Genomic DNA, 26,100 nt, shown 5'->3' on the forward strand with positions numbered 1-26,100 from the left:
GGACTTCATCAAAATAAAAAGCTTCTGCACAGCAAAAGAAACCATCAAAAAAAAAAACAAAAAAAACAAGAAAGCCCACTGCATGGGAGAACATATTTGCCTATGTTATCTCTGATAAGGGTTTAATCTCCAACCTTTACAGGGAACTCATACAACTTAACAAAAGGAAGATAAACAACCCAATCAAAAAATGAGCAAAGGACCTAAATAGAGACTTTTTGAAAGAGGACATACAGAATGCCAAGAGACATATGAAAACATGCTCAAAGTCACTAATCATCTGAGAGGTGCAAATCAAAAGAACAATGAGGTACCAGCTCACACCTGCCAGAATAGCTATCATCAACAAATCAACAAAGGACAAGTGCTGGAGAGGATGGGGAGAAAAAGGAACCCTCCTTCACTGCTGGTGGGAATGCAGAGTGGTGCAGCCACTGTGGAGAACAGTATGGAGTTTCCTCAAAAAGTTAAAAATGGAACTGCCATTTGACCCAGAAATACCAATTCTAGGAATATATCCCAAGAAAACAGAAACACCAATCAGAAAGGATATATATATATATATATATACACACACACCCACACACACATATACACACACACACACATACCCCCCATATGTTCATAACAGCACAATTTACAATAGCTAAGATTTGGAAACAGCCTAAGTGCCCATCAGCAGATGAGTAAATTAGAAAACAGTGGTACATCTACACTATGCTGCTGTAAAAAAAAAAAAAAAAAAAGAAGGAATTCTTACCATTCGCAACAGCATGTATGGAACTGGAGAGCATTATGCTAAGTGAAATAAGCCAATCAGTGAAAGATAAATACCACATGATCTCACTCATTTGTGGAATATAAATAACATTATAAACTGATGAATAAAAATAGATACAGAGGCAAAGAAGCATCGAACTGACTGTCAAACTACAGCAGAAAGGCACGGGAGGGTTGGCGGTGGGGGGTGGGGGTGGGATTAAGAGACCAACTGAAGGACTTACTTGTATGCATGCATATAAGCATAATGGACGCAAGACACTGGGAGGTGAAGGGATGAGGGCATGTGCCAGGGGGTAGGGAAGGCCGGGTGGAGGTCAATGGGGGGAAAAAAAGGAGACAAATGTACTACTATTTGTAATACTCTAAACAATTAAAAAATAATAATAATAATATTATAAAAATAACTTTAAAAAAAACTAAAATAGGTATGCCTGATTTAAAAGTGAGGGGGTGGATGACCTTAGGATAAGCAGGGAATTCAGTAGCAATGAATCTTGAATAAGAAAAGGGTTGGGTGATCACTTCATAAGTTATATAATATAATATTATATGTCAACTATGAGTGAAAAAAAAATAAAGAAAATGGTAACAGCTAACCTAGATTACTGTTTCAAAATGCTGGGAAAGGGAAAAAGAAAGAGAACTCCTGGCAGCGAGAAGAAATTGAGTGTATGTATATTTTGGTTTAGGTTAACATATTTCTCTTTCATTCATTCATTCATTCATTCAGTCAGTCAGTCAGTCAGTCAGTCATTTAGTGGGAGTTAGAGGCTGAAAGGAGAAAGACAATAAGAAAAAAGTAGTTGAAAATAGAAGAAATAATTGATAGAACAAGTAACTTGAGATGGAAAGGGTAAGATTCAAAGCACAGGTGGAGACACAAGCCCAGCATGGAAGAGGGGCCACGTTGTCATCATCTGAAACAACAGTTAGCAGAAAAGCATGGGAACGGTTGCTAGTACTCTCACTGAAGTCAAGGGTAATGCTAAACAAGTTTTCCACCTGTTGGCCTCCATCGTCTCAGTAGAGTAAGAACCAAGTTCATCTGCTATGGGTGAGAAATCATATCTATATATATAAAACCCTAATATGCAAATAGACGGAATGGTGAACAACCAAACAACCAGTCACTATGACGAGCGCTGATCACCAGGGGGCGCACGTGGAACATGGCAGGTGTCGGCCGCAGCAGGATGGTGGAGCAGGTGAGCGGGGGTGCCAGATCAAGGTGGGGCACCAGTAGCTGTCATTGGGGTGAGCCTCTGGTGGTTACTGAAAATTCTTTGCTCCCGCACACCGTGGTCCCACCCAGCACTCACACCTGCTGCTGGCACCAACCCCGCTCGCACCCGCTGCTGGCACCAGAGCCGCTGCTCACACCCACTGCCAGTGCCCGGCACCGGTCCTGATCACTCGGCGCCATCAGTGGGTGCAAGCAGCGGCTGCCAGCCCCAAGTGCCCCTGAGGGCTTCTCCACCTCCCATTGCTCCTGAGGGATGATCAGGGCAGCAGCTGCCACTCACACCCACTGATGGCACTGGCCCTGCTTGCACCGCTGCTGGCGTCGGCCCCAATCGCTTCGCACCGTCAGCATGCGGGAGCAGCGGTGACAGGAGTGTGGCTGCCCAACGAGATGGGCCGGGCGGGGGCACAGAGGATGGGCCAAGACCCATCCCTGTGCCCACCACAGCCTCCCAGCCCACAGTTCCTTTCAAGGTGCACGAATTCATGCACTGGGACCCTAGTTGTTAAATATTAATGAACTGAATGTTTAGGAAATGTGGGGGGTAGGGGGGGTGAAGAGAGATTAATCAGAGAACTTATATGCATATATGCATAACCCTTGGACACAGATAATAGTGCAGGAAAGGCCGAGGCGGGGGGGGGGGCGGGAATGGGGGGAATCAATGGGGAAAAAAAGGACATCTGCAATACTTTCAGCAATAAAGGTCTATAATAATAAAAGCGTAATAAGCTAATAAGCCACAGCAGGGGGGAGGGGGGCCGTGGAAGAGGTGGCAGAGGCCCCCAGGGGCAGGGGCCAGGGCCAAGGCCCTTGCACAAATTTTGTGCATTGGGCCTCTAGTTAAACAATAATAATAATGATAAATAGAATATCTGTTTGAAAGTTTAAAACCTGTTTAAAAAGTGATGACTAGAGACACGTAAAAATTACCAGGCATTATTGCAATACCAGTAGAAATTAGAGATGATAAATTTTTAACAATGATTCCATGTACAGCTGTAATTTTTCCTAGGACCCAGAAATTCTTGTATAGGAGCCAAGCAGTTAGATAAATGGATTGATCCAAGGTTTGGTCAGTCTATCACTCAGTCATCCATTCAGCCATCATTCATTGAACATCTAACCAGGATAGTTCAAAGGCCTGGGGAAACAACACTAACTCATAGGATGGATTGAAGGAAATGGAAGAAAGGAAATTATGCATTTTGGATAAGAGTAAGTTTGGAGAATAGGTTAGATTGAGAAAGAAGTAGAACCAGAAATGAGAAATGAAATGGCTGAGGGCTGTGGAAAAGGAGGAGGAAATAAAAAGGAGAGTAGGAAGAGGAAGGAAGGTAAGAAAAAATGAAGAATATGGAAGTTTATCATCAAGAGTACAGATATAGGCATTTAGTAATTTTAAAGACCAGCAAGGTCCAAGTTCTGGTCATTAGAACAAGTTGCTGAAACAGCATGAAGGTGATAAGCATTAGAGTTGAGAAGGAAGTGAGAGGTTAGAGTGCTGGTGAGACATGACACAAGGACATTCAGACTGCCCATGATATCAGAGACATGGGTAGGATGAGGGAGAGTTGGCCAAATTTCCCAATGAATTTGGTTGAATGATTAAGACATCATTTGAGGACAGAAGATAGAGAATAAAAGGAATGAATTATGAGATTTTTCAATGATGAAACAAAAATGCTAATATATGGAGACAAATAGCTCAAAGGGAACACTGCTCCCAGTCTGGCAGCACATGGACTGAAGAAGCAGCCCTATCCCTAGAGAAGACTCAGAATAACATGTGGAGGAAGCAGTTAAAGATGAAGAAGTTGAGGTTAAACTAAAACTATAAAATTCTTAGAAGAAAACAGCCATAAATCTAGATAAACCGTGGAGTAGACAATGGTTTCTTATATATTACACCCAAACAATGAGTAACAATAACAGAAGGTAAATTATACATCATCAAAGTTAAAACCTCTTGGTGCATCAAAGGACAACATTAGGAAAGTCACAAGACAACACAGAAAATAAGAGAACATTTTTGTAAATTATATATTTGTCAAGGGCCTTGTATATAAAATATATAAAGAACTACAACTCAATAATACAAAGACAATACACCATTTAAAAATAGGCAAAATAGATGAGTACACACTTCTCTAAGGAAGATACAGAAATGATAAGCACAGGAAAAGATACTTAATATCATCTGCCAACCAGAAAATGCAAATCAAAACCATTATGTAGGAATGGGGAGTTATTGTTTAATGAATAAAGATTTTCAGTTTAGAAAGAGAAAAACCTGAAAATAGATGGTGGTGATGGTTGCAGAAGAGTGTGAATGTACTTAAGGACACTGAACAGTATACTTAAAATCGGTTAAAATTATAAATATAATGTTATGTATATTTAACATAATGAAATACCACTTCATATGCACTAGGATGGCTATAATTAAAAGAAAGGCGAGCCCTGGCTGACAGGGCTCAGTTGGTTGGAGCATTGTCCCATGCACCAAAAAGTCATGGGTTCGATTCCCGGTCAGGGCATCCCAGGGTGCAGGTTTGATCCCCAGTCGGGGTGCATATAGGAGGCAACCGATCAATGTGTTTTTCCCTATCTATCTATCTATCTATTTATCTATCTATCTATCTATCTATCTATCTATCTATCTATCTCTATCACTAACGCACCATCTCTCTATTTATATCTCTCTCCTCTCTTAAAAAAAAAAGACAATAACAAGGTGGACAAGAATAGGGAGAAATTGGAACACTCAGACATTGCTAGTAGAAATAGTAAATTGGTGCAATTGCTTTGGGAAACAATCTGGCAGATTCTCAAATGCTTAAACGTGAAATTAACATATGATCCAGTAATTCCAAACCTAGATAGTACATTTCCAAGAGAAATAAAAACATATTTCCACACAAAAGCTTGTAGACAAATGTTCATAGCAGCATTATTCCTAATAGCAACAACCAAAAGTCCCATCAACTGACAGATAAAAGTGGCATATAAATACAATGAAATATCATCCTATCTAATAAAAGAGTAATATGCAAATTAACCATCACTCTGCTACACAAGCCACACCCACAAAGCCACACCCACCAGCCAATCAGAGTGAGTATGTAAATTAACCCAACAAAGATGGAATTTGCATACACGGAGGAAGAGAGCGAGAAAGTGTAAAGCAAGGTGGCAGTGGCTGCTGGAGGGAAAGCACTGGCAGTGCATGCTGGGCGGGGCGAGGTGCGCACAGCGGCGGGGAGAGGTGCGCAGCAGTGGCACGCGCGGCCACGGAGGCGGCGGCAGCAGGAGGCAGTGGGGGAGGTGGGCGCAGCAGGTCACCCTGCGGTGGTAGCAGAGCGCGCAGCCTCGGAGACCGCAGTGGCCGTGGGCTGGGTTGGGTGGGCGGGACGGGCGGGGGGGCATTCCACCCGCCCCGCCCGCCACAGCGGGAGAGGTGGTGGGGCGGGACAGGTGGCCGTGGCCTGCAGGAAGTCTTGCAGGAATATTCCTGCAATGGGTCGCTAGTTATACTATAAAAGAGAAAGAAGTATTAAAATATGCTAAAATATTATGCTAAGTAAAAGAAGCCAGACTAAAAAAGTCAAATAATAAATTATTCCATGTATATGAAATGGCCAGAATAGGAAAATCTTCAAAAACAAAGTAGATTAGTAATTGCCTATGGATAGGTGGTGAAAGAAATGGAAGAAACCGCTAAGGAGTATAGAGTTTCCTTTGGAGTGATGGAAGATATTCTAAAATTGATGGTGGTAATGGTCACATAACTCTGTGACTGCACTAAAAAACACTGAATTAAGCATCTGAAATGGTAAAATTGTATGGTTTGTGAATTATATTACCAAAAAAATAAAAAGCTCTTATTACCAAAAAAGTGTTGAGGGTAGTCAAATGTTGTAATGTAAAGGTCATGAAACTCAATGAAAAACTAAGAAAATGTTCCAAATCAAAGAAGACTAGAGACCTGACAGCTGAATGCAGCTTTGGATCTGGATTCTTTTCCTATTAAGGACATTATTGGGACAACTGCAAGATATGAATATGGTCCCTCCTTCCCTCCCCTCACTCTCCCTCCTCCCTCTCTCTAAGCATGTACTCCTCGGGTGAGGATAAAAAAGAATCAGGAAAAAAAAATGTGTATATATAAAAAGAGAATTACCAAATTTGTTAAAAATTAACATTTGGGGAATCTGGGTAATGAGTATATGGTAATTATTTTTGCAGCTTTTCTGTGAATATAAAATTACATCAAAATAAAAAAAAGTTTTTAAGTGAAATACATGTGCATGTCTAACAGAGATATTCTTTTACTCTGATGGTCTCATAGAATATGCACGAATGTATGCAGCTCAAAATATAACCTCTGATTTATAGTAAAAGTAATTGATTACATTTGCCTTGTGGCAGAAAAATAAATACTGGCCACATGTGATTATTTAATCACTGGTGATATGAGGAAGCTCCAAAACTTTAAAAATAAGGGTCTACCAAATTTGAAGAAAAAGATTTTAAAGTATTTGATTACAAACAAGCATTTTCTGAAAATATTGTATCATTTCCATTTTTTGTAAGGATGAAATTGGAGGAATGGATGATAGGGAGGGAAAAAAGAAGGGGAGACAGAAAAGACAGAGAAGAGTGGGAGTTAAATGGAAGAGGGAGAAGTTAGGAAGCAAAATAAAAAGCATGGGATGAGAGACAAGTAGAGAAGATAAAACAATCTGAGAGAAAGAACAAACTCCAGATTCACATACAGTAAGAAGGAATACACTGAATTCTTTCTGGGAATAAAAGAAAAGCTGTTCTTAATTAATACTATAAATTGTAGCCCTCAATACACAAGAGCTTAGTCTCTGGCATATAATTCAAATAAAATAAATAAAACAGTATCTTGTGTCCTCCAGGCACTTAGTTATAAATATACAGAAAAAAAAGACATGCAGTATGTTCTATTACTGACTCCATATGTTCTCCACAATGAAAAAAGGAGTTGGTGAATAAACAATTCATGAATAATATTAATGAGTCATTCTGCTGTAGAACTTTTAAAAGAAATCCATAAAAAATATTTTATTCAGCTATTATGAACCACTCCACATTTATAACTAAACATATATTGAAGAAACAAACCTATAGAAAGTCATCTAAAGCAAACAAAAGTGCTATTCAGAAATTCCCTATTGTTTAGAGCAGTGCTATCAAAAAGCATTTTCTACGGTGATGGAAATGATTATATGCTGTGTGTTGTCCACCATGGTAGCCACACTTACTGGGTATTTGAAATGTGGCTACTGTGACTGAGGAACTAAATTTTAACTTTGATTAATTTAAATAGTCATGTGTGGCTACTAACAATCACACTGGAAAGTGGAACTCTGGAGTATGGCTAAATTGGCCCCAAGTTTGTGATAATTTGTAAAGGCAGCCCTAGGAAGTAATACATATCCCAAACACAATTTTGCCAAGTTGGCTAAAAAAAAAAAGGTCAGTCAGGGAGCAAACTGATACTATTCTGCAGAGGTTCTGCTTTAGTATACTTGAAGTATCTTTTTGTCTTAACAACCCGTAGCTAGATAAGTTGATGACTGGGAATAACACAGTGATAGCTAACATTTCTTAAGCAATTACTATGTCCTAGGGCAGGCTCTGTGATAACACAACACATGCACTATCTCATTAAGCCTCAGAACATTCCTAGGCTAAACATTACCGTACTCCTGAGGGTTAGGGAACTGAAGTGCAGGAATATCCAACTCAATTCTTGCCTAGTAGATCTCATCTAGGAATGGCACATCGGTGACACATTTCATGAATCTCCCTTTTCCTATATACATGAAGGCCATTACTAAATGATCACAGAATGCTAGCCAATGAACCTGGACTTTCAAGAGACCCAGGCAACAACTATTCCCCCAAACTCTCCCCACACATCACCACTGGCATGCACGCATTCCCTTGACAAATATCTATTAACTACCAACTATTCTAGGAATTGGGGATATAATGATGAAAAATACCACATCCCTACTTTATAGAACTTATATTTTAATCATGGAGACAAACATGTAAATAACTGAAAATGTTCCTATCCTATCATGACAGAGGCTATGAAGAAAAAAGTAAATTTTAAAAAAGGAAAAATAAATCTGGGAGTGGCAGGAGGTGGAGAGAGCAATTTTGCAACAGTGGTCCAGGTAAACCTTGGAGTAGGTAACATTAATCCTGGGACCAGGACCCTAAGATAGAAGCATCAACATGAACCTCCTGGGGAAAGAACACATAAAAGAGAAATGATGGGAAGTGAGGTGCAGAGTGGAAGGAGATGGAGTCAGACAATGAAGGGAAGGTATCAGGGGTGGGCAAAAGTAGGTTTTAGTTGTATGTGAAACACACACTTTATTCTTGTATTATTGATTCTTGTATTATATTGTTTTTCATATGAACAACTGCAGACCTACTTTTGCCCACCCCCTGTATATGAGACCTTATAGTTCATGCTATGCATTTTAGATTTTATTCTACTAGCAAAAGGAAGTCACCAGAGGGTTAAAGAGCAATCTTAACAGCATTGCTGTGGCTAATCCTATGGAAAATGTGCAAAGACTACTCTTTATCCACATTTCTCTGTTCCCTGTTGTGAGTCTTTTTATACTTAACTGAATCGGGCTGGGGTTTTACTATCCCTTGATTGTATCCCAATACACCTCAAATCCTTTCACGAGTAAGAGTGTATCTACATTAAATATACACATAAAACTAGATGCAAAGGAACTTTCTCATTAGCTCTCTTAATTTTGATTGTATATAAATAAATTAGGGCAACTTGTCATCATTCTAATTAAGAAATATCAGACCGCCCTAGCTGACTTGGCTCAGTGGATAGAGCATCAGCCTGCAGACTGAAGGGTCCCAGGTTCGATTCCTGCCTAGGGCATAGGCCTGGGTTGCGGGCTTGATCCCCAGTAGGGAGCGTGCAGGAGGCAGCCGATCAATGATTCTCTCTCATCATTGATGTTTCTATCTCTCTCTCCTTCTCCCTTCCTCTCTGAAATCAATAAAGAAATACACTTTTTTTAAAAAAAAGAAATATCAGACCAAAACTTTAAAACTACCTAAAAACTCTACCAACCTTTAAAAAAAAAAGTTTCTATTTCTATAAGAACAATACACATAAAGAGCCTTTTCTATCATGTGTTTGTTCAAATTTTTCACTTTTACAATAATGAAAGATTGATCCAATAATCAGCATCTAACAGGTTAAAGTTCAGTACTGGCTTCTCCATAAAAATATTTTTCTCTCTAAATATTTCTCTCCAAAAATTTTTCTCCAAGCTGTTAAGAAAAGTCCTTACCTCTAAAAATAATATTTACTAGTATTGGAAGAGAGCTCAATTTCCACATCTCTTCAATTTGGGGAAATCCATAGCAGTCACCAAACTAACAATATCTTTAACTCTACTAGATGAAAGATTTCCTGAATTCACAAGTCTGTGAACAATTTGCTAATGAACTAAACAAAAGAGCACTTGATGCTATGCTACATGGGGTTTAACTCTTTGAACAAAACTTTCTCATCTCCTTTCATCTTCTTTCATCTCTTCCCTGAGAAAAATTCTTCCCCAATAGTAGAAACAGCCTTTTCATCAAAAATTATATGACAGTACATTCCACACATGGCTAAAAGCATATTTTCTATCTGAATGGTACCAGTGAGTGACTAACACTTAGTAAGAGATAAAAATTACTAATTGAAAGATGAGGCCAGGCCAGATGATGCCAGCAAAATGAGTATCAGTACCAGGAACTTCTTTCTCATAAATCCAATTAAAATACTAATAAAACTTTCTATATGGGAAAAAAATCTTTAAACATTTTTAAGAAAATTCAACATGCTAAACTCAGTTATATAGAGAAACAATATTTGGAACATCAGCATATCATCATATTAAATAATAGGGCATGTTATAAAGTAAAAAGTTATTTTTGAAGTGATACTAAGGTTAAAAACAGTAATATTAGAACTAAAACAGAAATATACATGAGAGATGTAAAACATGAACTAATAAGCACGCTATATGTAGCAGGCAGAATAGTGTCCTCCCCAAAATGTTCAGACGTCCTAACCTCAGAAACAGTGACTAGGTTACCTGACATGGCAAATGCATTTTTCAGATGTAACTAAGGACCTTGAGATGATGAGATCAGCCTAGATCAGTGGTCGGCAAACTCATTAGTCAACAGAGCCAAATATCAACAGTACAACGATTGAAATTTCTTTTGAGAGCCAAATTTTTTAAACTTAAACTTCTTCTAATCCCACTTCTTCAAAATAGACTCACCCAGGCTGTGGTATTTTGTGGAAGAGCCACACTCAAGGGGCCAAAGAGCCGCATGTGGCTCATGAGCCGCAGTTTGCCGACCACGGGCCTAGATTATCCAATGGGCCACATCTATTCCCAGGAGTCCTTAAAGGCATTATTCCCTTAGGTTGGGAGGAAGCCACAAGTCAAAGAATGTGAGTGGCCTCTAAAAGCTGGAAAAAGGAAGAACAAGGACTCTCCCCTAGAGCATCCAGGAAAGAATGCACCACTGTCGTGACTTTAGTCCAGTAAAACCCATGTCCAACTTGTGATCTCCAAAATATGTGTTGTTCTAAACAACTGTGTTTATGGTAATTTGTTATGGGGCTTATGAAACAAATATAGCAATTAACAAACAAACTCATGGTAGTTAGCATCATAAAAGAGGGAAAGGAAAAATTAAAAAACAAATGCTGCTGGAATAGCTAGGAACAATATGGAAAAATTAAGTAAAATGTATGCATACATTATATTTAACCAACATTTCCTCAACAAATATTGAGTCAGACACTGTACTGAGTACGGAAAGTAATGTGAAATGTAAAATAATAGCAAGGAAAAATCTCTGGCTTTATAGAGCCTGTAAGTGTCCTTCATAGTAAACTGCAAGTAGAGTGAAGAGTTGAATAAATCATTTCCATTACATATATATATAATTGATTTTTACAGGGAGGAAGGGAGAGGGACAGAGAGCTAGAAACGTCGATGAGAAAGAAACATCGACCAGCTGCCTCCTGCACACCCCCTAATGGGGATGTGCCCGCAACCAAGGTATATGCCCTTGACCGGAATCGAACCTGGGACCTTCCAGTCCGCAGGCCGACGCTCTATCTATCCACTGAGCCAAACCGATTTTGGCTCATTTCCATTCTTTAAACAACAGTTTTTAAAAACAGATTTAGAGGAATAGGATATTTTATCAGACCTGCTCCTAGGTCCTGGGAACATAACTTTTAAGTTTTGAAACCATAAAAGAAATTACCCACTTATGCCTCCCCGACAAAATATTCAAGCTTTCTACTACACCAAAAATTTGAAAGACAATGACAAACGATGATAAAAAGAGAGACAAATCTTTTCTTCAAGCTGAAATAGACTGATTTTTCTACTGTTGAGTTGTAGGAGTCCCTTATATATTCTGTATACAAACCCTTTTAGGAGCTCTGTGTTTTGCAAATATTTTCTCCCAGTCCATGGCTTGTCTTTTGTTTTTCTTAATAGCATCTTCTGAAAGGCAAACGTATCTCATTTTGATGAAGTCCAATTTATTAATTTCTTTTATTTCATGTCCTAAGAAATAGTTTCATTTTGTGTGTTGTTCTACCTAAGAAAGTTTCCTAACTCAAGTTCCAAAAAAAAAAAGGGGGGGGGGCATTAGTAAAAGATTTGAACACTTTGCCAAAGACATGGATAGCAGATAATCACACAAAAATATGCTCAACAGCACTAGTCAACAGAGAAAAGCAAATTCAGACCCCTACATACTCAGTACAATTGCTAACACTGAAAAACTGGCAATACCAAATTTTGGTAAGAGTGTGAAGAAAGTGGAAATGCTGGAGGAAATACTTCAGCAGTTTCTTAAAAGGTTAAGCAGATGGCCCCAGCTGGTTTTTCTCAGTGGTTAGAGCACCAGCCCTGGACTGAAAAGTCTCGGGTTCAATTCCGTCAAGGGCACGTACCTCGGTTGCAGGCTTGATCCCCAGCCCCAGTCGGGGCGCGTGCTGGAGGCAACCAATCGACGTGTCTCTCTCATATGGATGCTTCTCTCTTTTCTACCCCCACCCCTTCCACTTTCTATAAAATTCAAAGGAAAAAAAATATCCTTGGGTGAGGCTTAACAAAAAAAAAACAAAAAAAAAGTTGAGCAGATGCTTACCAGGTGACCATACAATGCCATTCCTAGGATTTACCCAAGGTAATGCAAACATACCCATACAAAGACCTATCTATGAATGTTTATAGGAGTTTTATTTTTAATAGCCAAAAACTAGAAACAACACAAATTTCCACCAACTGGTGAACAGATGAACAAACTGTGGTTCATCACACAGTGACATAATTCTCGGCAATAAAAAAGTGGTGATTAACAATTACAACAACATGGATGAATACTGACTATACTATGCTAAGTGAAAAAAAGCTAGAAACAGGTAATATACAATTCCATTTATATGACATTCTGAAAGAGGCAAAACTATAGGGGCAGAAATCAGAACAGTCACTGCTGAGGACTGTGAGTATGTGTGTTTGGTCGGGGGATGGGACTGAGTACAAAAGAACACAATGGAACTTTCTAATGCAAGGGAAATGTTCTAGATCTTAATTTGGGTGGTACTTACACAACAGTATGCATTTGTTAAAATTCATTGCAGGCAAATTTCACTGTATGCTAATCATACCTCAATAAATCTGACTTAAAATAAGAAAATAGATTACTATTAATAACTTATAAGAAAATAATTAAGAGTTAATAAATAAATGGCATACAAAAATAACTGCTAGATTACACCATTTCTAACCACCACCCAGTCCTTCACCCTCTCCTGTTGAGTCTGAGTTAAGCATTACACTGAATGTAAACTCCACCTCTTCACCTGCACTACTCTATTACTCACCTGCACTACTCCAAACTACGCTTCTTAAAACTACTGCCTCCAAGTTACACTCCTTCTCCCTTCCAGGCATTCTTAAACACCCAAGCTTTTCCTTAGACATGCTGATGTTGCTGTTCAAAAGCCCTTTCTCCATTCATCAAACCACCACCCAGATATGTTTTATTCAGCTCTATTTCTCTAGCAAATAGTTTCATTCTAGGCACGTAGTGGATTCCACATAGCTTCATTCCCATGCTCAATTCTACTAGTAAATGAATCAATGTTTTTTAAAAAGCTAATACTGAATCACTTAACTATGCATGCTAAACACATTACAGGTATTACCTCATTTAACCCTTACAAAACTCAGGTTCTATTATTATCTCTGTTCTACAAATGAGGAAACTGAGGCACAGAGAGGATAAGTAACTTACACAAGGCCGAACGAACAGCTACTAAGTGGTGCAGCAGGGATATGAACCTATGTAATCTAGCTCCTGATTCAATTTAACTACTCTTATTTTACAATTCAGTAGGTGAAAAATGTGTACATATATAGGTAAATGCATTAGAAGAGGCCTTTAAAAAGATAACAGATCTAGGAAGGTATATACATGAATGGGCTTTTAAATGTATATGTCATTCTGTTATGATACTGCATTTTTTGATAACTAAAAGTTAAAAACAAATATAATATCAAAAGAAGAAATATTAGGAGACATGAAGTTGTGAAAAACAGGAATGGCACAGTTTCTCAAGCTTTGCACTCAATATCAATGCCATTATTATTGTGACATTGTTTCACTTTTACAATATGGTATATAACAGAAAAATTCTCAAACATAGCCTCTTTCAAATGCTGCTTTAATTATAATTATACATAAAAATTTTCAAAATTAAAGTGTTTACATTTGAAATGGTCATCATGCTACTTGACTTTTCAGAATCAGAGCAGCATTCCTGAAAAGATGTTTAATCCACTGCAAATCAACCAAGTTATAGGCCCTGAGATAAATGGACACTTGTGTTAAGCCACATTTTTGTTCAGCTCTCCAAAGAAAATGCACCTGTTTGCAGGGCTCACAGATTGCACATCAGGAAGTTTTATCATCTACAAATTTTCAACAGCATATATTCTGCTGTGAAATGCATGTTTTAGAATGTTACAGTGCATGCATTAATTTGCAATTTATTTAGGATTTCTAGAGAAATTATACAATTACTACAAAGATAAGCCTAATGAACCAATACCAAGATCAAGTTCAAATGCAGTCCTTGTTTATTAGCACAGAGAAATTTATACAAAACTAGTGGCCCGGTGCACAAAATTGGTGCACATTAAAAGGGGATTAATTAGAGGAAATATTTTAATATTGCTATCTGCCCTTTCTCTAGAAGTGTCAGAGATGAAAGAAAATTAGTAAAATGTATATGAAAATCTTCCTCTTGTCAGAGTCTGGAGCGCACCACGGGACCCAGAGTCAAGTCCCCACCCACCCATGTGCGCCTCAAAATCATGACACCCAGACCCAGGCCCCCCCCCCCAATTAGGCTAGATCCAGACCCAGCCGGTCCCACCCTTGTCAAGCCCCACCAAGCGGGGGGCACAGCCTCAGGTCCCCTGGCCCGGTGCTGGGGCAGGGGGCGTGGCCTGAGGTCCCGCAGCCCTGGCCAAGGCGGGGGGCATGCCTTGAGATCACCTGCCAAGCTCCGCCAGGTCGGGGCATGGCCTGAGGACCCCATCAAGCCCTGATGGGCGGGAGGTGCAGCCTCAGGTCCCCCGTCAATCCCTGCTGGGCAGGGGGCACAGCCTGAGGTCCCCCGGCCCAGGGCGAGGGGAGCAGCCTGAGGTCCTCCAGCCCAGCACTGGGGCAGGGGGCACACCTTGAGGTCCCCCGTCAAGCCCTGCCAGGTGGGGGGTGCGGCCTCAAGTCCCCTGGCCCAGTGCCGGGGTAGGGAGTGCGGCCTGAGGTCCCCCGACCCAGCACTGGGGCGGGGGGCGTGACCTGAGGTCCCCTGGCCTGGCAACAGGGTGGAGGGTGCAGCCTGGGGTCCCCTGGCCTGGCACCGCGGCGGGGGAGCAGCCTGAGGTCCCCCAACCCAGCACCGGGGTGGGGGCGCACCTTGAAATCCCCCATCAAGCCCTGCCAGGCAGGGGGTGTGGCCTCAGGTCCCCTGGCCTGGCGCCAGGGCGAGGGGCGCAGCATCAGGTCCCCTGGCCTGGTGCCAGGACAGGGGGCAAGGTCTCAGGTCCTCCGTCAAGCCCTGCCGGTGGGGGGCGCAGCCTGAGATCCCCTGTCAAGCCCCATGGGGGTAGGGGGTGCGCAGCCTCAGGTCCCTGTTGATTGCTTGTTAAGGCTCATTATGGGAACTTGGCCTCCGCTGTGGGTGCAGCCATCTTGTGTTACAAACCCCCGTCTTCACTGTGGGCACAGCCATCTTTGTGGTGGAGTGACGGTGAATTTGCATATTCCCTCTTTATTATATAGGATAGGATGTACAGGTTTTGTAAACATGCTTTCCTGTAACAGTAAAAACCCCACCTTTCTAATAAATGTCATGCCTATTAATAAAGGCTATTGCAATAATTGAGAAATAGCCTAAGAAAGACTCAAGAGAATAAATACTATTTCACCCATATATCCTGAACACAACTCCTAACCAATGAACACAAAGTGTATTTCCATCAGAGCCTTACAGAGAATTTCCCAACTAATCAATCTCCCTGTAGTCTAGGGCCCATCCCACAATAGTCTCTAGGAGGCTGGAAATAATCTAGCCTCAAACCAGATGTCTCACCCAAAACTGGAATGTAAGCTCTATGAAGACAGGGATCTCTGATTTTACAGACTGCTGCATTCCTACCACCCAGAACAGTACCTTGCACATAGTAGGCACTCAGTATGTACTTCTGAAAGGAAATAAGAAGATACAGCAGCCCCAGGATCTGAAGCCAAACTTTCTGAGTCCTGAAACCTACTATTTTTGTTTTCTACCAGACTTTATCAGAGAACAATTGCTTTCTGGTTGTTCTAAAAGAAACTTGCCTGCCAACAAATGAGCTGAAGAAAAGGAGAGGAATATTCAATAGGTACAATCACAAGATCATGACATTACTACCTACAGTTAGACACCAGTAGCCAAATTAAACATAATCTATATATATAAAACCCTAATACGCAAATAGACCGAACAGCAGAACAACCGAACAACCAGTCGCTATGACATGTGCTGACCAAAAGGGGGCACGCGCAGAACATGGCGCGTATCAGCAGCAGGCGGCAGAGTGCAGAAAATGGCAGGCATTGGCTGCGGCGGAATGGTGGAACAGGTGAGCGGGGGCACTAGACAAAGATGGGGCGCCGGCCGCTGTCATCGGGGCGAGCCTCTGGTGGTTACTGAAAATTCTTTGCTCCTGCATGCCACAGTCCTATCCGGCACTCGCACCTTCTGCCAACACCGGCCCCGCTCGCACCCGCTGCCGGCACCCAGTACCATTCCCAATCTCCCCTCAGGGCTTCTCCATCTCCCCATGCTCCTGAAGGGCGATTCAGGCAGCAGCCACTGCTCGCACACACGGATGGCGCCGGCCCTGCTCACACCTGCTACTGGAGCTGGCCCCAATAGCTCTACACCATCAGCGGGTGCGAACAGGGCTGGCACCGTGAGCACGTAGGAGCGGTGGCAGTGGGAGCAGGGTTACAGGCAGACAGGGGACGAGGGGCCATGGCGAGAGGGGCCAGGTGGGGGCACGAAGTAGGGTCAAGACCCGCCCCTGTGCCCACTGCAGCCTTGCGGCCCACAGTTCCTTTCAAGGTGCACGAATTCATGCACTGGGCCCCTAGTAGAAAATAATAGGAAGAAGATGACACTGCATGAAAATTCATTCCAAGGTGGATGGCTAACCATAACTATCTGCCAAAGGAGAAATAAAATATTTCACTGTAAGTCAAAATGTTCCAATAGTGAAAAAATTTAAAAGATTTTGATTGGTTACCTACAAATACATAATTTTAGACAGAAAATAAAAACTTTACTTAATCATTCTAGGAAAATTGTTTCAGTTTTTCTCTTTTCTTTCTCCTCTCCCAATGTGAAAAAAATTAGACACCTCTGTGCTCTAGGATGGGAGAAGGTTACTGCCACCAAAGCCAGGTCTGGACCTAGAAGTTGACAGGTTTTACTTCATTTCCTTTCCGGGCACCACCACACAAATAATATTAATCACAACTGGATAGTTTCAGGAGGCAGCAAGACAGACAATGAAAAAGGCCCAGGGGTCAAATCACCAATTATTATGTACCCTCACCACATTGCTATCTCTGATTATGAAAACACATTAAAAGCCCCATTTCTAAAGGTTGATATTGATGGAAATTAACATGTTACAATGGTATCCTTCTTACTTATCAAATCTCTTCTCAAATGCTATGAGCATTTGCAAACATGGGGTAGTATGTCTTTTTAACTCAGGTGTGCAATAAGTAGCTTGCTCACCCACTGATGCCCACCTAAAGGCAGCTTTTTATTTCAATCACTTGGTCAGCAGAACTGACACATCCTCCCTGAATTGTGGGGTGACAGAGACAAATCCCAGCAGGAGGTGAAAGCACAGAATGCAGTTACAGCTGTTCTTCCTTCCTCCTCTATTAACACCCTCTATCAGAGAAATTCTGTGAGGGAAATTCTGTGAAGGAATAACAGTTTTCATCCAGTCTGTAAATCAAATGTGCAATACAATTCCAAACACCCTCCTAGAAATAGTTTCCAAAATCACTGAATTTAAACATCTTCATATTTTTTCACACTTCAGAATTGTTTTTCCTTTGTATAAACCAATATAACTCATTTTTTTATTTCAATGTAGCTCATTTTATTTCAGAAGGTTTCTGATTTTGTAACAATTCTAACATTCTATTCAGAAACAGTCTCTCCACATACCAACTTTAGATTATTTTGGTTTCCTATTCCAGATTTTTTTCCCTGAAGTTTTTGGTTCTGTGGACATAATTTTTATATAGAGTCAGTTATGATAGATGTCATATTGCTGTTACAGAAAACATGCTATATAAAACAACGTTGACAAAGAATAATCTTATAGTTAAATAATAAATACTAAAAATAAAATTAAACTGTAAATCATTTCTATTGATAGTGTGATTCAGCTTTTGGAGACTTTTCACAATACACTGATTTTAAATTAAAATACAAACCACTTTGTGAGTATTAATGTGTGATGTATATTTCCTAAAAACCAGAAAATACCGATATCCAACAATTAAGAATAATTAAGTATATTATGGTATATCCTTCAATAGAATAGTAATGAAGAATTTAAAATAGTTAAAAACCTCATGGAATAAAAGCTCGTGAAAAATAAGAAAAATAGTTTGGAGATTGTAATTAACTAAAACATGCAAATATTAGAAGTCTGAAGAGGATAAGCAAGGTTATAATTATTGTGTTAGGATGATGGAGTTATGGACTTCCTTTCTATTCATTTTTTAAAACATATGTTCTTAAGTTATTTTTCCAATTATAAAGGAGCCAAATAAAATAAATCTAAAGAAGTTTAAAGGTAATACAATAAGACCAGGTGACAGAACAAAGAGGGTGCTAGATTAAATAGAAAAACAAATTTTAGCTGTTACAGCCATGGGTTTACATTATCCCTGAAAATCGTCTTCCACATTAACAGCACTATCTTGAGAATCTCCCCTGCCTCTTAACAGACACTAAGCTCTTTACTGCACACAATGGAGTTCAGGAAAATGTTACCATATGTACATAGAGAGGAGGCTTTTGCCATACGAAAGAAATGCTACTATTCTAGTAACTTAATTCCTTGAGATGAAATCTAAGATGAATCCCAAGCTTTTACCACATTCCATCTCTAAAACAAAATTCTAACTAGTTTCCTATTTCCCTAACACAGCAGGATTATGTTTACGAAGAAAGTTAGTCTGACATGAAAAGATAACTCTGGAGTCCATATTCATTTCAATCCTTAAACCAAGAGAAATCAAAATGTAAACAGACAAATGATGAAAACAAACTAAGTTCCCAAACATTCAGGTTCTGTTTGTTTAACATGAGAATGTTTGCTCAAAGATTATTAAATCTGCTAGTGGGGCAAGGACCTCACAGCAGAAAACAAGTTTATTACACTAAGAATCCAGTATAAGAACCTGTCAGTGGTACATCAAATCAGGAAAAAAACAATAAATCTCAATCCAGGTGCCAATTATTCATATAAATTTTTTCTATGAACATACAATATTTTTATGTTTTTTGAAAACTAAAGACTGTAAAAGATCATTGCTGAGCACACTGAATAATGGGAGGATGAACCACCACCACGTGGTCAACAAACAGGGACTGAATGGAATACTGTGAATGATGACAGCCACAAGAATAAGAAATGGTAGGTAGCAATCTCCTGGTTTTACAGACTGACTGCCCAACAGGGGGAAAAGTATGCTAACAACACAAGTACAAGGGAATATTCCTTCATTCAGTCGGTCAGTCACCCAACATTTACAGAGGGCCCACTGCATGTCAGGCATCATGGGAAAGCTGAAGAAACACATGACGGTTTTAAAAAAAATGAACAGCTGTCATCATGAAGCTAATAATTTAAACAGAGAGGTAGGCTTTAATAAAAAAAAAAATCATGTACGTTAACCCCAAAATCACAACTCTGCAAAAGGCTGAGAGAGAAAATGGCAAGTAACTGCACAGTAAGCAAAGGGAGCCCCAACACAAGGTTATCAAGGACTGCACAGAATTGTGAGCGAAGGCTTGACAGAATGGTAATGTTGAAGCCAAGACTTCCGGGTGGGGGTGAGGGGGGGAGGGGTGTGTGTGTGACTGTAGGGAAGTGGGGTATTCCAAAAAAGACATGTAAGTGTACCCAGATATACTGGGAGATGACAAGTAGCTTAGTGGGGTTAGAAAATTATAATGATACTAGAGGCCTGGTGCACGAAATTCGTGCACTTGGGGGGGAGTCCTTCAGCCAGGCCCGTGCCCTCTCGCAGTCCAGAAGCCCCGTGATTGATCACTCCATAGAGGGAGGCCCCGCCCACTGCTGCCGGCCGGTGTAGCCTGGGCCTCCCTCTGCGGGGCAATTGTGGGGCAATGGCAGGGCCCCCCAATCAGATTGCACCTGCCTTGGCAGTGGCAGTCAGTGCTGAGTCGCCACAGTACCCACGACCTAGGAGGAACTAAGGTCAGCAGTTCAGCCCCATTGCCAGTTCCCGCCCACCCAAGCTTGCTGCGCGCGCAGCCTGGCCTTTGGTCGTCTGTTCAGTTTTTTTGGACATTACGGACCCTGGCTCTTTATATATTAGGATGGCAATATTGAACAGGCAGGCAAAAACCAGGTTATTATTATGGGACTTAAATTCCATGCTATGACTTATTTATTTTGTTGTGTGTGTGTGTGTGTGTGTGTGTGTGTGTGTGTGTGTGTGTTTTCATGAGATAATCTAGAACATATTTTTGGTGCTATGATGAAAAAGTTACACAGACATGACAAAATTTCATGCAATTGGGGAAGTATATTGAGGACATTCATAAGTATAACACAGCTTGTAAGTAAAGTAGAAACAGAAAATAGAGTATGGAGTTATTTCGTGTTTTAACGACATAAGACTTTCTTTTTCCCCCATCAGGTATAAGCTTACCCCTATGACACTCAGTCCTTGAAGGTAGTCCTGGCGCGGCTGGGCTTGAGGAACACATCCAGCCAGCACTATCTTCTTGTTCTCCTCTTGAGCTCTTCTAAAGATTGAAGAGAAGACAGTGTGAACTCCTTGGCTCATAGGTATATCCATGCAAACTGATGGTAATGCATATAAAATTCTCTAAATAATAACAAGCCAGTCTAGCATGAAACTGGATTTTCTTACAACTATGTTTTAAAAAAAAAAAAACATAGTAAGACTTCTATATGTGTCTATCATACCATAAAAGAGATAGTATAAGAAGTATTCAGAGAATGATTAAATGAATGAATGAATAGGCAGAACATAAAATACTATTTTAACAGCACCTATAAGTGTTTCATTTCAATAACTTAGAGTACTTCGGTACAATTTTTCTACTTGGAATCCTGAAAAAACTTGTTAACAAAATCAAAAAGATCTGACTTCTTTAGATTGCTTAACATATATCCAAGAAAATAACTGCCTGCTTCTGCCACCTGGTTTTACCTTTTTATCAGTACCAAGCACATCATTGCACAAAAAATAGTTTTCTTGTAATAAATGTGAAATACCTTATCAAACAAAAAAAATCTTTCCATTTATTTTAACAATCTGTACAAGGAGTAACATCTGGTTTCCACAAGAACTGCAGCTGTAACACGGAGGATCATTGCCAAATATCCAAGAAAGCCTATGTGGTCACCAATAATTAAATGCAAATAAAAAGCCTGCTTCCTATAAAGTGAATAAGTTACTTAATTATTATGTACCTCTAAGACATAATGGTACTTAAGGAAATAGAGTAAAAAGGAATATGTGCCTTGTATTCAACAAGCTTGTGGTTTAGAATAGATGAGTTATACAAGGACATAAGCAACACAGCATCAAATAAAAAGCCCTTAGTGACAAAAGATGTACAAGCAACAGATCATGGAGAGAAAAGAATGTCCACCTTGAAAAAGACAGTAAAAAACCTTCTCAAAACAATTGGGTGACGTTTAAAGGGAAACGGAAGTTGGAGGGTGGCGGGGGGTGGGGAAAATGGAGGCAGAGAAAACTTCAGCAGTTGTTATACCATGGACAAAGACAAGGAGGAAGAAAGAAGAAAATATCTCATTATAGAAATAATTTCTGTATAAGGGAGACTAATAGGATGTATATTGCAGAAGGAGCCTTAAGAAAGAGGCTGGATAGTATTTAATTTAGTGGACAATGGAGAAATCTCTTAAGTTTTGGTGGCAGAGTAGAGCCAAACTTTAAGCACATGGCACTGGTGACAAGTGTAAAATAAAATAAAAGAAAGAAAAGAAACCAAGAAGTGGGGAAGTTAATTGAATACCCTTGACAAAGGGATGTGAGGACCTGAATGCTTGTGAAAGAGGAGAGAGAGAAAGAGAAAAAAAAAAAAAGAGAGAGGAAGACAGGGGTGAAGGGGAGGGGGAAAAGAAGGGAGGAGGAGATGATTAAAGAAAAGGAGATTAATTCTTTTGCTAAAATTTACTTGGGAAACCCCAAGAAAGAATCAAAGGTGATGCTAAGGTTTTGAGTTTAAGGCAGGGGTTAGCAAACATCTATATACATAAAAGGCTAAGCGACCATCTGACCGGTGGTGCTCAAGCAGGAGCTGCCAAGCTGCGGTGACTTGGCAGCAGCGGTTCTTGGGTGACACACCCCAGAACAAGAGAGGAAGGAGGCTGATTCTGGGGTGCATCACCCGAGAACCCACTCTTGCAATCCAGGACCCCTCGGGAGATATCAGAGAGCCAGTTTTGACCCAATTCCCACAGGTCAGGCGGAGGGACCCCACCTGCTGGAGGGACCCCCACTCACTCTGCAGACACCAAGGAGGGACCATGCAAGGTTGGGTCCAGGGCATGTCCCCCCACCCCGTCTCACCCAGTCCCACCTCACTGGCCACCTTCAAATTAATTTCCTTTCAGTGTGCACGAATCTGTGCACTGGGGCACTAGTTTTCTATAAAAGGCAGATAGTAAATACTTTTTAGGCTTTGCTGGTCATATGTCTCTATTGCAACTCAATTCAGCCCCCTTAGAGCAAAAGCAGCCATACACAATACTTAAATAAATGGGTATGTCTGTGTTCCAATAAAACTTCACTTCAAAAACAAGCAGCAGGTCACATTTGGCCCAAAAGCCTGAGTTGGCTGAACCCTAACTTAAGAAATAAAAATGCAGCCACTAGCTGTCAGGAGAAGCTGGCTGAGAATTGGAATGGAAGGTAAGAAACTCACATGGGACACACTAAATCTGAGGATCCATTAATGCCTATCAAGTGTCTAGAAATGCAAGTCACCTGGCTGGGAGTGAAACTTGGGGTAGATTTTAGATTCCAACATGAGAATCCAATGGAGTACCGAGCTTTAAGGTTGTTTAGAGAGGTGGAAACATTTCTATAAGATAAAAATATTGGTGTGGAAAACAAAAAAGAGGTAACATCACCACCAACAATAATATGGTACCAACAATAATAATCATGGGTAACATTTATATGGCACTTCGTCAAGGTAACCATTATGTAGTTAGGTATGTACCACATATGAAAACAGTATAGCCAATATATAACACCCTAGGAAAATGTTCTGGTAACAATATAAACATTAGACCAGGGCATGAAACAGTCCAAGGATGATTTTAAGGAAGTAAACAGAATAGCACAAAATAAAAAGGAAAAGTTCAAAATAGAGATGCTTGACTAAGAAATTTATTTAAAATACAAGAGGCCCAGTACACGAAATTCGTGCAAGGGTAGGCCTTCCTTCCCCAGCTGCCAGCACCAGCTTTCCTCCAGCACCTGGGACTTGGGCTTCCCTTGCAGCCCTGGCTTCGTCCGGAAGGTCATCCGGAAGGACGTCCAGTCTAATTAGCATATTATGCTTTTACTAGAAGCCTGGTGCATGAAATTCATGCATGGGGGGTGTCCCTCAGCCTGGCCTGCACCCTCTCCAATCTGGGACCCCGTGGGGGATGTCTGACTGCCGGGTTTAGGCCCGATCCCTGTGGGATCAAGCCTAAACCGGCAGTCAGACATCCTTCTCACAATCCGGGACTGCTGGCTCCTAACCGCTCGCCTGCCTGCCTGCCTGATTGCCCCTAACCACTTCTGCCTGCCAGCCTGATTGCCCCCTAACCACTCCACTGCCGGCCTGATTGACACCTAACTTCTCTCCTGCTGGCCCGATCACCCCCAACTGCCCTCCCCTGCTGGCCTGTTCACCCCTAACTGCCCTCCCCTGCAGGCCTGATCACCCCCAACTGATCTTCCCTGCTGGCCTGTTCGCCCCCAACTGCCCTCCCCTGCCTGCCTGATCTCGCCCCCAACTGCCCTCCCCTGCTGACCTGATCTCGCCCCCAACTGTCCTCCCCTGCTGACCTGATTTCGTCCCTAACTGCCCTACCCTGTCAGCCTGATGGCCCCCAACTGCCCTCCCCTGCCAGCCTGGTTGCCCCTAACTGCTCTCCCCTGTCATCCTGATCACCCCCAACTGCCCTCCACTGCTGGCCTATTCACCCCGACTGCACTCCCTGCTGGCCTGTTCGCCCCCAACTGCCCTCCCCTGCCAGCCTGGTTGCACCCAACTGCCTTCCCTTGCAGGCCTGGTTGCCCAGCTGCCCTCCCCTGCTGGCCCAATTGCCCCCAACTGCCCTCCCCTGCTGGCCTGTTCACCCCCAACTGCCCGCCTCTGCCAGCCTGATCACCCACAACTGATCTTCCCTGCTGGCCTGTTCGCCCCCAACTGCCCTCCCCTGCCGGCCATCTTGTGGTGGCCATCCTGTGGCAGCCATCTTGTGGTGGCCACCTTGTGACGACATGAGGGGCAGCCATCTTGTGACGACGTCATGTGAGGGCATCACGTGACGCCCCCTAGGCCTTTATTATATAGGATTATTATAGGTTATTCATGCTTTTACTAAATTTGGCTTTAAAATGAGAAAGTAGACCAGACTAAGCCAAAATTCACACCCCAGTTACAAAATCTTAATGCCACACTTTATGTGACCCAATAAAGTAGCAAAAGCTTTAAGGTAATTTCTCAAGGAGTATTTTTGCTCTAAACATTCCCTTCTTACATCCTATTCTTTTTGCTTAGTGAGTTCTGTTCAACAGTTAATAAAAGCCTAAAAAAAATCTTTAGAAATGTATCTAGCACAGGCATATTTATAAAAGCTTTATCTTTCAAAATATGAATGTTGATAAAAATAATACCTTGAGAAATTCTTAAATAGTATGAATTTCCTTGTCTTCATTTTAGATAGCCTTGACATATTAATTAAAATTGAATGTAAGTTAATTCAAAATAATCATGAATATTTTCTTGAAACATATTTCTAAATTAAAAGACACAGACTTGTCTAGAGCATTAACTTGAGCAATATAGAAAACATAAAGAAATCGCCCCCTCTTTTCTGTCAAGCACCAAATGCAAGTAATAATTTGTACAGAATCTTAAAATTCACAGTATCATAGAAAACACATAATGATGACAATATCATTTCTTATTTCACAAATGAGAAATTAAGATTCGAGAAGATGCAATGATCAAGACCCAGAGTTCCACACTTTGTGGAAGTCATTCTAAGATTTGATGGGATTTATTAATCTGAAAAAAAATTCAAGCAGCTATATTCAGATGTGTAACTGGGGATGTCTAGAGACATTTAAATCCAAAGCACTGGAGTATAATATAATCTCAGACTCACAAGACTGAGTATTATTTTAACCAACAAAACTAAAACATATTGCACATTTTATGTCCCATGAGAAGAAAGAATGGAGTCTTCATTGCACCTAGAAAAGAGGAGTCCTAAGTACAGATAAGAACCACTTAAGAAATTCCCACTTGATTCCAAGGTTCAATAGGTTTCCTTTATTGTGCTTACTGCCAATACAAGTTCTTGACTACACCTATAAAAATCACTGTCTATTAAAAAGTCAATAATTCAGCATTTTGTTTTTTTATTCTATCATTCACTCACTTACCACATGCCACACACACACACACACACACACACAAAATAAAAATAGTCACTGATCTCAAGGAGTTCACAGTCCAGTGAGAAATGGAAGATATGGGCCTTAGAACCAAGGTTTTTACATAAAGGGGGAGAATAGAGATCTGGAGGTAATAAAGGATGCTGAGAGCAGTCCTGTGGGAGATCCAGCATGCACTACTATAAAGAGACCCAAGGGTACCTGATTATGAAGGAGAGATGGCTTTCTCTGATAGCAGGGCTGTGTAACCCTAATGCCAGATGAGGTCCCTAAGGAACCAGATCAGGGTCACAGGAGAGGATGAGTAAGAGAGACCAGAATAGTCATCATCATCCTGCTCCTCTTCCCCTATTGCATCCTGTCCCTGTGCTTTC

General features: G+C 41.0%; 1 protein-coding gene across 3 annotated transcripts in view; it reads right to left on the reverse strand.

Moving 5' to 3' along the window:
* CDKAL1 (CDK5 regulatory subunit associated protein 1 like 1) overlaps positions 1 to 26,100 on the reverse strand; it is a 654,128-nt gene that overhangs the window by 444,639 nt on the left and 183,389 nt on the right. For all 3 annotated transcript variants that reach the window (XM_008146133.3, XM_028152333.2, XM_054721432.1), the window contains one exon: positions 20,696 to 20,792. In XM_008146133.3, the coding sequence (XP_008144355.2) occupies positions 20,696 to 20,792 (97 nt within the window). The remainder of the gene's footprint in view (positions 1 to 20,695; positions 20,793 to 26,100) is intronic.

This window comes from Eptesicus fuscus, chromosome 9 (genome assembly GCF_027574615.1).
Source record: "Eptesicus fuscus isolate TK198812 chromosome 9, DD_ASM_mEF_20220401, whole genome shotgun sequence".
NCBI classification, from domain to species: Eukaryota; Metazoa; Chordata; class Mammalia; order Chiroptera; family Vespertilionidae; genus Eptesicus; species Eptesicus fuscus.